The following is a 14,833-nucleotide window of genomic DNA, read 5'->3' as shown; positions in this document are numbered from 1 at the left end:
ATATTGGGATGTAATGCTGTCAACAGTAAACTTGCAGTAAATGACACCCCCCTCTTCCAAGAACATATGTTGTATAGACTGTAGGCTGTACTTCTACTAAGGTCATGCAGATACATGCAAGTATATTTTATCTGGTAGTTTTATCTTTGTGTAAATAAAGTGAAAAATTACATTCCCACAAGCAAGGCCATTGAATTAATTTACTCTGATGTGCATGCTGCAAGTTGTATGGGAGTAGTGTACAACATATAAACAAGTGCATCTTGTATATTTTCTCACTTAGGAAGATGACCAATGGGAAAAAATATCTGATGAGTTTTATGATATATATGACCTCAATATGATAGGTGCATTGGTCTTAGTTTGATTCTAAGTCACTGACATCAGTATTTTCTATTGATTATAATAAATTCACATCTGCATTCCATTCACATACTGCTGAAGTACCCCTCAACATAAGGGAAAAGTAGCATTATCTTTTCTAAACAATACACAGGATTCCATCTAACCCTAGCACAAATTTTTAAATTTTCATGGTGCACTAATTCTCATTTCTAACAGATGTAATTTATTTTATTTATCTTCCTTGTAAAGAAAAGGATTGTTATACATGTATTTTTACATTTCATACTACAAATATCTTCCTTTAGGTGTAAAATCCCTCAACTTCCCTGTACAAAGGTTAAACAAACCTTTCACAAGTTAAAGGGCAGAACTATATTTCTCCCCACTCTCCCAACCCCCTTTCACTTGAACATGATACTGTTTTTTGTTCATTTGTTTTTTTTAGCTCACCTGAGCCGAAGGCTCAAGTGAGCTTTTCTGATCAAAATTTGTCCGTTGTCTGTCGTCATTGTCTTTGTTGTAAACTTTTCACATTTTCATCTTCTTCTCAAGAACCACTGGACCAATTTCAACCAAACTTGCTACAAAGTATCCTAAGGTAAAGGGGATTCAAGTTTGGGGGCCATGCCCTTTTCCAAGGGGAGATAATTATGAATAAGTGAAAAATTAATGGCATTTTAAAAAAAAATCTTCTTCTCAAGAACCACTGGGCCAGGAAAGATGAAACTCATGTTTAATCATCCTCAGGTTGTGTACATTCAAATTTGTTCAAATCATGGGGGGTAGACAATGGCCGATTTTACATAAATAAATCTTTAAAAAATTTCTTCTCAAGTACTGCAAAGCCATGATTTGTGATATTTATAAAGAAGCATTATCAGGTAATGTAGATTCAAGTTTGTTCAAATTATAACCTCCAGGGATGGGGTGGGGCCACAGTGGGGGATCCATGGTTTTCATTAAAATATATTTTAAAAAAATCTTTTTCTAAAGAATAGCAAAGCCATGATTAGTGATATTTATATGGAAGCATCCTCAGATAGTGTAGAATTAAATTTGTTCAAATCATAACCCCCAAGGGTAGGGAAGGGTCTCAATGGTGGATCAAAGTGTTACATAGGAAAATAAAGGGAAAAATCCCAATAACAGAAAAAATGTTTAGTCATATTGACATGTAAGCATCCTCATGTATTGAAGATTTAAATTTGTTCAAATCATGAATACCCTTTGGGGTAACAGGGAATAGGGAAACAATGTGGAGTCAAATTCAAATTGTTACAAACTAATATATACAAACAAAATGTTTAAATTTTTCTCAAGAACTTTCTCAAGAAGTTTTAGGCAGTATTGATATGGAGGCATTCTCAAGTAGTATTAGGATTCAATCCCCCCCACCCCCTCAGTAAACTTTTCAATCTGATCTAATTTGTGCTTTTTCCAAGCGGATGTGCTCAGGTGAGCAATGTGGCCCCTGGGCCTCTTGTTACATTCCTGATATTGAGTTTGATACCTGAGAATGTGTACTTATTCCGAGTTGTTAATGTAACAGAAGGAAAAGGGAATGAAATGGGGGGGGGGGGCAGTTTCCATGTAGTTCTCGCAAATATATGAGCTGGATGGCCATGCCCTTTTTTCCTGTTGTTTAAGAAAAATGTAAATAGACTCTGTTTCTTTTAGATTAAAGCTAATTATGGTTGTAACACTTTATTTCCTTATAAACTGTGTTTACTTGTGTCAAAAACATATGAATTCACTTGACATTTGTATAAAATCTGATTTCAGAAGGCATTTTAAGGGAAAAAATGACTTACAGATATTTTTTTAAACACTAATTGATAGAAAAATTAAATTATAAAGAATTAACTTAATAGTTACCCAAGTTGAATCTCAATTTTCTTGAAGGTGACTGCGTGTGGGGGGGAGGGGGCATTATTTTCCAATTGGATTAAAGAACACACCCTTTGATTCTCTTTAGATTGCAAACAAACCATCAATGTCTCCCTGAGGAAGGGAAAGCAAATGTTTCTTTTAGAGTGAGATGAATAGATGATACCTATATGTGATCAGACTGATCTATGCTTTCTAACAAATTGAAGGATAAGACTTCATATGTATACCTGTAATATTTTCATTCTCCAGATTTCAATAGGAATTTATAAAACCCATCTGAGTGACATTCTGACATCAACTGTAACAGATTAAATAAATTCAATATAAATAAAAAGAAATTTTCCAAGTGATTAATAAATCTTAATCACTAGGGATTCTAATTTGCTGATTGGTACATTATTGTTCCATGTTATCTTGGTGTAAAATTCTTGAGTCTGATAGTGTTAATGGAAGTTGATTAATTATTAAACAGGTTACTGGGGAGCTTCTAACAGCAGACTCTGCATGAGGTCGTCTGCTCTGCAAAGCATCAGTCATATTGACTGTCTACTTCTTAAGTGACCTCACTAAGGCAATCCCAAAGGTTACCATAGTAGCCAAATGTGTGGTGACCTTAGAACACTAATCAGGCCAGGAGATAGTCTGGCCATTTGCCATGAAGCAGACAGAAATGATATTGATATGTTCAATAAATCTTAAAGTTAGGTTCATTATATTGCTTAAAAATGCAGAATTTTAGCTCACCCCAACAAAGCAAGGGAGAGCTTATGTAGCACCTTCAGCATTGGCATCTTAGGCAGGTTTAAGTTATTGTAGCAGATTTTTTTCAAGGACTCTTCAGCCCATTTATGGTTGATGCATGGACTATGCTTTTACTGTGTTTCACTGTATCAGTCCACATTTCAGATGTTGCATTTTTAACTAAAGAATGACCAGGTTCATATTTTTTGGAGCAGGTCTCATTTCCAAGGAACTGTTACCATACATGTGTAAGCCCTAAATACACTTAACTTTCAGGAATAATACATCTGAGGATGCACACTACCAGACTTGCTTCTGATGGAGGATTTGACCTCCCTTTTCTTGTTGAGCCAACAGGATGAAGTTTTTGGAGCAGGTTAATTCTAAAGTGATCATGAGCCCTATGTTGTCCAACCTTGCATTGAAGATACTTTTATTCAGGCACACTAAAGATGCTGGTCTGACCTACATTTACTACTTTCTAGATTAGTGAGTTTGTTGAGTTAACTTTAGAGTAGGTACTTTGACTAGCAAATGAAGGAGACCAAACAAGCTTGAATGTGTATATAGGAATACACACAAGTAGACTTTCTTCAGATGCTGCATCTGATCTTATATTTTCCAAATAATTAAACAAGTCAAGGTTTTTGTAGCATGTCCATTTTAATGTAATTATATATGTTACATGTTATACATAGCTTAAACTTGCATAGATGAAGCATCTAGGGATGCACACTTCCAGATCTGCTTTGAATGCTGCATTGGATCTACATTTATTGAATGACTTAAACAGCTTAGGTTTTTAGAGACAGCCTATTTCCTACTTCAGCATGCTAGATGTGCATGACAAGAATAATTTTAACCTGGTTCTAATATTTTTTATTGTAAGAATGTAAGACTTTATCCAAGGTAAAAGTAGATCATTACCAAGTTACTATAAGTCTTACCCAGACCAAGCCTACATGTAAGAATAAGCATCTAAATGTAGGTATGCACTTTACCAGAACATTTAATTGGCATAGAGACTTTGCCTTACTTATTATAGATTACATTCATTGAAGTGAACTTTACCTGTCTATGTTTAGGCCAGACAGTTAAAATATAATTTAACATACAAATTAATTTTACAATAAATTACTGTTTATAGATGAACAAAGTTGTAATGTGATCTCAAAAATAATATCTTTTGAATACTTATATTGATTTTGATGTGAATAAAACAAACTAAATTACACCAAATGTACTCTGCTTTTTCCTCCATGTAATATTGTGTGAAATACAAGATAAGATATCTGGTTTCCAAGTATGGTTTCCTTGGAAACCAAAGATGCTTATATTGTCAGGAAAATCAAGAAAGAATTCAAAAAGTTAAAATTTCTGGTAAGGTTTGCTTACTAGGTTTTTATAATTGATTACAAACAGACTAAGGGAATCAGTTTAAAGGTGTGTAGTGCTTAAATAAACATATGAGTTCTGTCTGGTGTCAAGTGCCTTAATCAGCTAAAGATGTTGCATTTAGCACCGTAACATGGAAGGATATCTTGTTATGCTGCAGAGCACATTGCAAAGGAGATTCTCTTAGACTTGTTAAATGTTGTCTATAAATTTCAGACATGCAGCTCAAGCTAAATTATTTATCATCAAAAAACTGCATCTTGTACACATTCATTTTTTAGGCAGAAGAAATAGCTTCTTAAAAATCAAAGCTGTTTTTTTTTTATCGTGAGCATTACATAATCAGAAAATTCTTTCACACTGTGCTCACTCCAGTAAAAGTGAAGTCAACAGTACATCCCTGTGATTGCCAGAACCACACTGTTAGGATTCTCTATGGTTGACTTGCACCCTCTTTTTTAAACAACCCCCCAGATTTATGAGATATTATTAGGTATATTTATCCAGATTTTAAACATGTGACCCATTTTTCCTCTGCATTGTTTGCATAGTTCAACATCTGGAGGCTAATTCACTTCATGTAAAACTGTCTGAATTGGAAAAAGGAATGTAGGCTGGATGAATTATTTTTCCCCCTTGGATTTTGTAATACTTTTGAGCGTAATTCTTTTCCAATAGCAGTGGCAATAATTGGAATTAGTAAGTCCATGCACAGATTTTGTATAGATTAACTTCTGAAAAAGTGAATGTGATCTTTAAAAATTTATTGTAGATAGTGAATATTGTGTAAAGAACAACCATGGGAAATTCCTCAGGAAAAGGCAAGAAAAAAAATAACAAAACAGGAGAAGACCAAGCAACCAATGATCAAGCAGAAAAAAAGGAAGAAGCAGTCAATGAGAGCGGAGAAGACAAAACTGCAGAAGAGGGAGCCAATGGAAAGGAAGAAGACAAAGCAGGTGATGGCGGAGAAGGGGGAGAGAAGAAAGAAGAAGAATCAAAGGTACCTCATCACACAAAATATAAATGCTTTATAAGAATAGAAACTGGAAAACTTCTGTTTTCATTTCATGCTTTCTACTTTATTTCAACTTTTACTTTTCTATATTAATGGTTTTTAATGGGAATCTTTCATTTTGCATGCCAGTGGTAGCTTGTGGCTAATAATTAGTAGTGGTCATTATTTATATGTTTATCAATGTATCAATGTATATGTTAATTTGCATTGAGTGTTACATGTATACAAGGACCTTATGCTTTTGTATATTTCCATGGTGCTGGTTCTGTTTCTGCTAATGATATCTTTTTAATCTTCAAAGTACTCTCAAACAATACTTTTTTCACAAACTATACAATAATCTTTGAAAAGATCTTCTGTTAAATTATCCTTTATTTTCATAATAGGCCTAACAAACATTTTCTTTTCCTTTCTTATTGCTTAACATGAAGCTTTATAAATTTTCTACTTATAGACAAAGCACTTAACTGAGTAACTTGTTAATGTCAAAAATCAAAGCAAGAAAATCTTTCATGACGCTAAGCATGACGACAAAAATTACTTTGGAATCTAGAAACTTTAAACCCTGGCTATTTCATTTCAAACAGATATACACATGCGGCTTTCTTATGGAACATACCCATTCAATGTATGAAATAAAAACCTGAGCACATACCTGTAAGCAACCAAAATTCAAAACAGTGGAATTTACTCATAGTTACAAGCTGGAGCTCATTCCTTACAAGATTCATTTTAAATACTTATAGAAATCAAGAGGACTTGTGCCACTGGGCGCTGATTACCAGTCACCATGGAAATATGTGGCAATGAATGTCCTTGGTGTTTTGTGGTATTTGGTGTCTATGTTTGTCAACCCATTGTCTGTATATTTCTGTCAGGGAAGTGAAAAGAAAGAAGAAAATACAAGTGAGAAATCACCAGAAAATACAAACAATGATAAAACAGATGAAAAGGGTAGTGAGAAAAAGTCAGAGGAAACTACAAATGAGGCTAAAGAATCAAAAGACCCTGAGACATCACAGTCTCCTAGTGAACAAAAATCTGAAAATGTGTCTGGATCAGTAGATAATCAAACCAAAGCAGGTGAACAGTGTGCTCAAAGTGACAGTGCTGCAGAACCAAGTCCACCACTTGCTCAACCAGAAGATGAAGAATTAGGTGCAGAACCAGAGCCATCTGAAGAGGAAAAAGTTGAAGAAAAAGCTGAAGAGCAGCTTTTAGAATCCAATGACACACAACCAAAAGAGTCAGAAAAACAACCAGTGGAGGAAAATTCTACCAAGGAAGAAAAACCCTCAGAAGAAGAGAAACCAAAGGAATGTTCTGATGATATTGTTTCAGAGGAACCAACACCTATTCAAGATGAGTCAACCAAACAGGTGGAAGAACCACCAATTACAGGAGCTGAAAAACAGTCTGAAGAATCAGTTCAAGAGGTAGTCCAAGAGAAAACCAAAGAACCTTGTAAAGAGGAACCTTCAGAAGCACCTAAGGAGCCTAATCAAGAGGAACCTTCAGAAGCACCTAAGGAGCCTAGTCAAGAGGAACCTTCAGAAGCACCTGAGGAGCCTAGTCAAGAGGAACCTTCAGAAGCACCTGAAGAGCCTAGTCAAGAGGAACCTTCAGAAGCACCTGAAGAGCCTAGTCAAGAGGAACCTTCAGAAGCACCTGAAGAGCCTAGTCAAGAGGAACCTTCAGAAGCACCTGAAGAGCCTAGTCAAGAGGAAGCTGTATGTCCAGAAGTTCCCGAGGATGCTCAACAGCAACAGTCAGAGTCAGACACAGTAAAGACTGAGGAGGAAAAACAACCTCAGGAGCAACAACCACAGGAAACAGAGGAGGAACAGAATTCAGAGGAAGTTGAACAAGATAAAATTAATCCAAGTCCTGAGGAAGATTCAACAGAGGAGCCAAAATTGGAGGAGGATAAAGAAGTACAGGAGGAGGTGGATGAGGCTGAAACTCCCAAGGTAAGTCAAGGTTGGATAGGTTAACACAGAGGCACAGAACAAGTGATTCAAGTGATCCAGAAAGTATAGAGCTGGGCCTATCCATGACTTAGGTGTGACCTTACACCAACCATCCAAACACAACTTATGATGCCAGATATGTTGATGTTGATGCCAAGAGGACAGACTTGGAGCCTATGGTTTTGATTTTGTCATATGTATATAGAGCAGAGCCGGAAATTTGCCCAAGCTGGATGAGCTCAGTTTGAAGATGTTTTAGGGAGAATGTTAAGATAAAACAGCAAATTTTAATAATTTACCTGCCTTATGAGTTAGCTCTTGAATATTTGGCAATACTGTAATCATATAAATGTAGATTAGATTTTATTTTTCAATTTTTTACCAGTTTAAGTGTTCTATGTTGTAATAGCATAACTTGATGTGTAGCTGATGGTGTGATGCTATAGCACATTGAAATATTATAGTGTAGTTTTGGGAGTGGATTTTATTGAAATAATGTACTTATATCTAAACAATTCCTTAAATCTTCAGATCTTCTACTTTTCTTTTTATCACACACTTTTTGGCAATGAAAAAAAAAATTGCGCTTACTCTTATCTCTATTTATATAATGTATTCTATTTATTAATATCTCTCTCCAGTTTCTAACTCATTTATACAAATTGTGATACTTGTATCCAAAAAATAACATTCGTGTCTTTTTCTCTTGAACTAAAAAAGTATATATAAATATGCAGAAAACTCTACAATATCTATTGCTTTTAACACATCTAACATATTTTTAGGCAAGTGCTAGTTCCACCTAAAATAAGAAGTTACTGACCAAAAAAAAATATTAAAACCCATTTTAGACATAATTATAAAATCAAGAAAGACGTTCATTCTGACCTTTTAAATTTATCAGGAAAAAAAATTAAATTAAATTAAATTTTAATATTATGTAACTAGTTAATCAATTTTATATAATCAAAATTTGATTTCACAAGTCTGATCACATTGAATATTTATTACATCATATTACAATAGGAAAAAGAGTCAGAATCCAAAGAAAAACCAAGTGAAGAAACACCTAAGCCAGATGAAACGCCCAAACCTGACGAATCTCCCAAACCGGATGAGACCCCTAAACCTGATGAACCGGAACCAGCCTCTCAGGAGGAAACAAAAAAGGAACCTGCTGCCGAGGAATCTAAAGAGGCCGAGGCTCCTAAAGAAACTTGTGTAGGTGACTCTTCTTCTGGTTTATTTTAAGCTCAAGTAAGCTTTTCTGTATAAAAAGTAGTGCTTTGTTAAAAATATATTTCCCTAGGCTTCACTGCAACCATTACAGGGAATCACATTTTACACAGAAACGTATTGAAAATATTTTCAATTGTATAGGGTACATTACAGTGGCGGATCCAGAAATTTTCAAAAGGGGGGACCAGTATGAGGTCAGAGTACGTGCCCACAGCCACACCAAAAAAAAACATTTATCAAATATTTTGTATTTTTGGGGGCACAAAAAGGGGGGACCCCTCTAAATCCTCCTGTGCATTATTGATCATATTGGTAGGAAAGCATCCCAGTGTAGTGTAGATTGTCTTTCTTTTTTTGAAGCCATAGCCCCAATGGCTATGGAAGGTCTACAATAGAAGGGGAGGCAAATGTTACATGGGAGAATATAAGAAAAGTCACGAGAACATTTGTGCCACTATGAATCATTTTACCCATAATATGCAAGTACCTCATGTAGTGTATATTCAAACTGTGTCCCTTTAGCTTGAGAGATTTTACAGTAGGAGGTTCAGTATTACACAGAAACATCTACAATTCTGTAAATGCAACTAGACTAGAATTATTAAACTAAAATTTATTAATCTAAAGCTGGAATGTCTCATAAATCTATCTATATACAATATGTGTCATTTTTATACCCCCCGCAAATGAAGTTTGGGGGGGGGGTATATAGGAATCACTGTGCAAACATGTCAGGTCCATATCTTTCTTATGGAGGGACATTAAAATCTACATCTCCACACAAAGATTGCCCATGACCTAAGGGTGTGTCATTACCTTGAACCAAGGTCATTTGGGGAAGTTCAAGGTCACTGGAAGAAAAAGTTCATAATTCATGTCCGGTCCATATCTTTCTTATGGATACACTTGGTAGGTTCTCATTTCACGCAAAGATTGTCCATGACCTAAGGGTGTGTCCTGACTATGACCCAAGGTCATTTGGGGAAGTTCAAGGTCACTGGAAGAAAATTTTCATAAATTGTGTCTGGTCCATATCTTTCTTATGGATACATTTGGTAGGTTCTCAATTCACACAAAGATTGCCCTTGACGCAAGGGTGTGTCATGACCTTGACCCAAGTTCATTTGGGGAGGTTCAAGGTCACTGGAAGAAAAAGTTCATAATTTGTGTTCGGTCTACATCTTTTTTATGGATAAACTTGGTAGGTTCTCATTCTACACAAGGATTGCCCATGATCCAAGGGTTTGTCATTACCTTGACCCAAGGTCATTTGGGGAAGTTCAAGGTCACTGGAAGAAAAAGTTCATAATTCATGTCTGGTCCATATCTTTCTTATTGATAAACTTGGTAGGTTCTCATTTCACACAAAGATTGCCCATGACCCAAGGGTATGTCATGACCTTGACCCAAGGTCATTTTGGGAATTTCAAGGTCACTTGATTCATAATTCATGTGTGATACATATCTTTATTATGGAAAAACTTACTTCTGATAAAAACCCAGCGGGGGGTATTTTGTCCCAATTGGACAGTTCTAGTTTACTCTGAAGAGCATTATGAAAATGGGTCCCTATCAATAATATGAAAGCAGCTACTGATCAAGTTGGTGTCATATGGGAATTAAGAAACTAGCTATTTACAATGATAAAAGGTCTACAGTTGCACAGAAAACAATTGTATAATTTGGATGTTGTATAATCCAAATTTTTGTCTTATAGGATATAAACTTTAGTCCCTTGCAGTAGATTTTAATTTTTCAACTCTTATCAAATCCATATTTTTGCATAATCTGGTCGATTTCTTTGGAACCAATGTGGTCCAGATTAAACAAGTATTACTGTCATTTTAGGTGAACACCTACTTGGTATTTCAATATGGGATTTTTTTTGTAGGAACCAGAACAAGCTGAACAAGAAACTCCTGCAGCTGAACCAGAAAAACCGGCAGCTGAACCAGAAAAACCGGCAGCTGAACCAGAAAAACCGGCAGCTGAACCAGAAAAGCCTGCATCTGAACCAGAATCAACAGAACCCCCAGCACCCGAGCCAGAACAGGCTGAACAGAATGCTGTGGAAAATGATGAGGTGTGTATCCCCCCTCCCCAATTATTATCTGTTTGGACAATACATGTTAAAGTGTATTTATAATGATATAATGGTGGCCATTCAAATTAGTTCTGTTCAAAGAAGTCAGGATTAGCAGGTTCTGATCATGCTGATATTGATTGGTGAGAATATTGTGAGATACTCTTTTATAAAACATGTTATCATTGAACTGTGAACATAATATTTTAAAATTATTTTTCTTTCCTCAGCAGTTTTTAAATTTAGATGGACTGCTAGTATCAAAGGCATTTCATGACTTAAAAAGAAAAAAAATCATTGAAAAAAGAGAGTATCATATTTTAATTTAGTTGACTAATATTGATTTTAAGCATGAGTTTTTTAAAAGTGGTGCAGAATACCACTAAATGATACTGGTTTTTTCAGAGTGAGAAATTTTCCACTGAATTCAGATGGGAAGAGGACGGAGAGACGGTTAAAGTTTCAGGTTCTTTTAATGACTGGAAAGAACAAGTGCCTTTAGAGAAAAAGTAAAATAAATTAATCTAATAATAGGATCTCATGTGTTTAAAGAAAGATTACTCTTGCTTCGAGTTATAATATGCTTTGATAAATGAATTAATGTTTTTTAAATTACTTGCTTACTTTTTGAATTTACTTTGCTTCACAACTCCAGTTAACAATATTTTTTTTCTTTTACCCAGTGGTGATAATGTGTTTCTTACCAAAATTGATCTACCCAAGGGAGAGTACATGTTCAAATTTATTGTGGATGAGAAATGGGTTGTCAGCTCAAAATTGGTATATATATATATATATATTGAAGCAACATACACAAGTATAATGATATATATTATCTCATATATCAGTCAGAAGTTTGTTAAAACAATTTCTCATGAAGTATACATGGTCATGTTTCGATTTCTATATATGGAGTACTAGTACAGCATAACTCGGTTATAACGAAGTTACTGGTGTCTAAGAAATTACTTCGCTATATCCGTAATTCATTATACCCGTAAAAGAAATTCATTAAATTTATACAGCTGGGGATCCAAGATGACTTTGCTATATCCGTAAATTGGCAATATCCTTGTTCCTACTAAAGTTTTGCTGTACAGTAAAACCTGGTTATAACGAAGTCACTGGGACCTGTTAAATTACTTTGCTATATCCGTAATTCATTATAACCGTATTAGGAATTCATTAAGTTTACAATGCTGGGGATCCTAGATAACTTCACTATATCCATGAATTCACAATGTATGTGTGTTTGTTATTAATGAGTTTTGCTGTATTATATCTTAAATTTGAAATAAAAACTAATCAGAACAATTTCTCTATATCTTAATTTATGTTACTGCAAAAATACTATTACATAAACTTTAAAATTGTCCAACTTTTTAATATATTATGTGAACATACAATATTTTTACTTTCAGCCCACCAAAGCTGGAGATGATGGAGTGGAGAACAATTTTATCACAGTTACTGGCTAGTGCACTAGTCATCTCCCCTTCCTTTTAACATAAAAACATGCACCATAATGTTCGGACTTGTTCTTTGTGACATTCCAAGCATACAGACAGATTTTGATCAGTGGACATACTCTTTCTTGACACTGACATCATGACTCCCAGAGGAAATCAACTTGTTTTTGTTTTTTTTTCGTTTCTTTTTCTTTTTTTTTTTTTTTGGTCACACATTATGAGGGCTTCTGAGTTGCAATTTGCAAGCTGAATGAGTGTTTTTTGACAGGTTTACTGAGTGGAATAGGGATGCATCTGTATCTTTTATTAGATGCTTAAATCATGCCTCATACTTTGATCCATGCGTGTATTAATTTTATGAGTATGAATGTGTGTGTGTTTTGATAATGCTGGCTTAATCAAATATTTAATAGTCTCTTAAAATTCTTAGTATAGTGTGACTGATTGAAATCTTGTATGCATTGGCATATAAATGAATTGATAACTGATCTTCTCTTAATTCTGCCTATTGAAAAGTGATATATTACCTCTAGAACTGTTAAATGAGGCATAATTGTATCTATTTTTACCCGTTTTATTTTATTTCTCCTAAAATTAGTATTACTGCATAAAAAAGATTTATTAAAACTCGCCATAATCTTTTGACAACCTTACAAAAACTTTTGACAACCTTACCAATACTTAAATAATAGATGTCTGATGAGGTTATTCACATATTTGTGTCTACTTATTCAAATATGGAACAGTTACAGAGATTAATATATTTGAATGTTTACATAGCGCAGGTCTGTCTGAGTTTAAAGATGAAAAATTGGGTCAACTAAATCACACTCAGTAATTTCAGACCTATTATTGTTTAATCAGATAGCTTAAATGTTGTGTTAGAATTAGGGAGATGCTTCTTTAATGAAATTGTTCTGCACCCTTGTATAACGCCTGGAATACTTTGGGTTGGGCCAATTTGATTAAAGTATTTATCCAATGTTTATGAACACTTTTCTTCAGAATGAGTCCGAAGTTCAAATGAAAAAGCCTATAGCTTTTTGCTCTAGGAGCAGGTCCCTTTTTGTAACTAAGCTCAACAGATATGCTAAATTTGAGTGTCAAGGTGCTTTAAAGTCATTTCAATTTCCTCATTACACTTATAAAGCAAAGATGATGCGCTTTTCCGATGTATTGTTTTAAATTATTTTTTTTTCATCACATTAAGATATCTGTCCAAACATGTATGCATTTGTATCAAATGATTCTCAGTAATGTCTTTGCATACTTTGGGATGCTTTGGTGACCTAGTTGAGCAGTGTCAAGGGGAGATATTTCATGTATATGTCATGCTCTTTGTGGATGTCAGATCAGTATTTTTGTATAATTGTAGTTTTGTGTCACTCTTAATGCTGTTTTTTTTATACAGAAATAATTGTTTTATTTAAAGTCTGAAAAGGGTTTTTTTTTTGTTTTTAAATTTCCAGAAGAATTGGAGCAAAAATAATAAACAAACCAAAAATTTATATTTTCAAAGTAATTTTGAAGAGTCCCACAGGAAAACAAATTCATCAGTCATTCTCTATTAAAAACACCACAAACCTTTAAATTGGACTAAGATAAATCCCCTATTTTCATAAAACTTATTGTAAAAATTATTGTCCTGTATTGATCAGTATCTTATTCATGTCTGTTAATTGTAATCTGTTTAATTAATATCTAGTCATTTTTATAAGTCGTGAGTGACCAATCACTTAAAAACACAATCCCAGGATACAAAGTGGTCAAAAGTGCTTGTAGTATATTGTAGTGTAATGTATGTCATTGAAATAAAGTATGTATCTGAGACAATTCATCTCTTTTTTCTCTGAAAAAAGTTTTTAAATATATATTGAAAAAGTTGAATATTGAATCACCTTCAGCCTCTTCATCTTTTGTCCATCATAATTTGTTGTGCATTTAAAGGTTCAGCTTCTCCTCAGGAACTGCTGAACCAATTTCAACCACCATTGGCATATAGCCTCAATGAGTACAGGGAAACAAAACTAGTGAATTTTGCCTCCTCCAGGTCATTGGGAGAGGGTGTAAATCATGTCAAAATGAATGGAATCTTTAAATTTCTTCTTCTTTACCCCTGGACATCAAGCAGTCAAACTGTTTGCACCATTGTAATAAGCATGGAGCTTTCTACCAAAATTAGTAATTCATGGCCACATTGTTTGGGGTTCTGGTGCTAGGGCAGAGCTCTGTTGAATATATAACGAAAATGGTCACCTGAGTATAATACAACAATTTAGAGGATCCTACAGTGTAAAATGAAAGAAAAAGGGATCAAATTTATCTCTATATTCAAGATATGGCCAAATATGTACGTTGAAAAGTGCAAAAATTAAAAAAAAAAATGTCATAAATTCTTGGTATTATCCACAACTACACAGTGTGTCCTAAGTATTTGCAGGATTTGACAAAATTCTGTGCAGCGGGTTCAAAAGCGTTGCGGAGACATCTCTATATTTAAGATATGGCAAAAGACATACGTTGAAAAGTACCAAAATTCCTAGAAGATAATGGAAATGGAATTTCTTGGTATAAACACAACTAGAAACTGTCCTAAATACCTGCAAAATTTGACAAAATTCTCTGCAGAGGTTTAAGCGGAGTTGTGCTGACAAACTGCTGACAGGTATATAGCGTATGAAAG

General features: G+C 34.4%; 1 protein-coding gene across 8 annotated transcripts in view; it reads left to right on the top strand.

Moving 5' to 3' along the window:
• LOC134279494 (fibrous sheath CABYR-binding protein-like) overlaps positions 1 to 13,983 on the top strand; it is a 65,096-nt gene extending 51,113 nt beyond the window's left edge. For 6 of the 8 annotated variants that reach the window (XM_062761926.1, XM_062761911.1, XM_062761921.1 and 3 more), the window contains 7 exons: positions 5,144 to 5,374; positions 6,136 to 7,359; positions 8,386 to 8,580; positions 10,490 to 10,681; positions 11,087 to 11,190; positions 11,365 to 11,461; positions 12,103 to 13,983. In XM_062761926.1, the coding sequence (XP_062617910.1) occupies positions 5,171 to 5,374; positions 6,136 to 7,359; positions 8,386 to 8,580; positions 10,490 to 10,681; positions 11,087 to 11,190; positions 11,365 to 11,461; positions 12,103 to 12,159 (2,073 nt within the window). In that variant the 5' untranslated portion in view covers positions 5,144 to 5,170 and the 3' untranslated portion in view covers positions 12,160 to 13,983. Of the gene's footprint in view, positions 1 to 4,735; positions 4,865 to 5,143; positions 5,375 to 6,135; positions 7,360 to 8,385; positions 8,581 to 10,489; positions 10,682 to 11,086; positions 11,191 to 11,364; positions 11,462 to 12,102 lie in introns of those variants that run through there. The other 2 variants (XM_062761931.1, XM_062761941.1) reach the window with 2 other exon arrangements.
• Positions 13,984 to 14,833: the final 850 nt, after the last annotated feature.

This window comes from Saccostrea cucullata, unplaced genomic scaffold (genome assembly GCF_032062105.1).
Source record: "Saccostrea cucullata isolate Sc308-1 unplaced genomic scaffold, CSIRO_AGI_Scuc_v1 ctg1215, whole genome shotgun sequence".
Taxonomy (NCBI): domain Eukaryota; kingdom Metazoa; phylum Mollusca; class Bivalvia; order Ostreida; family Ostreidae; genus Saccostrea; species Saccostrea cuccullata.
The sequence above is the reverse complement of the archived record's forward strand: the minus strand, read 5'-3'. Positions and strand labels throughout refer to the sequence as shown.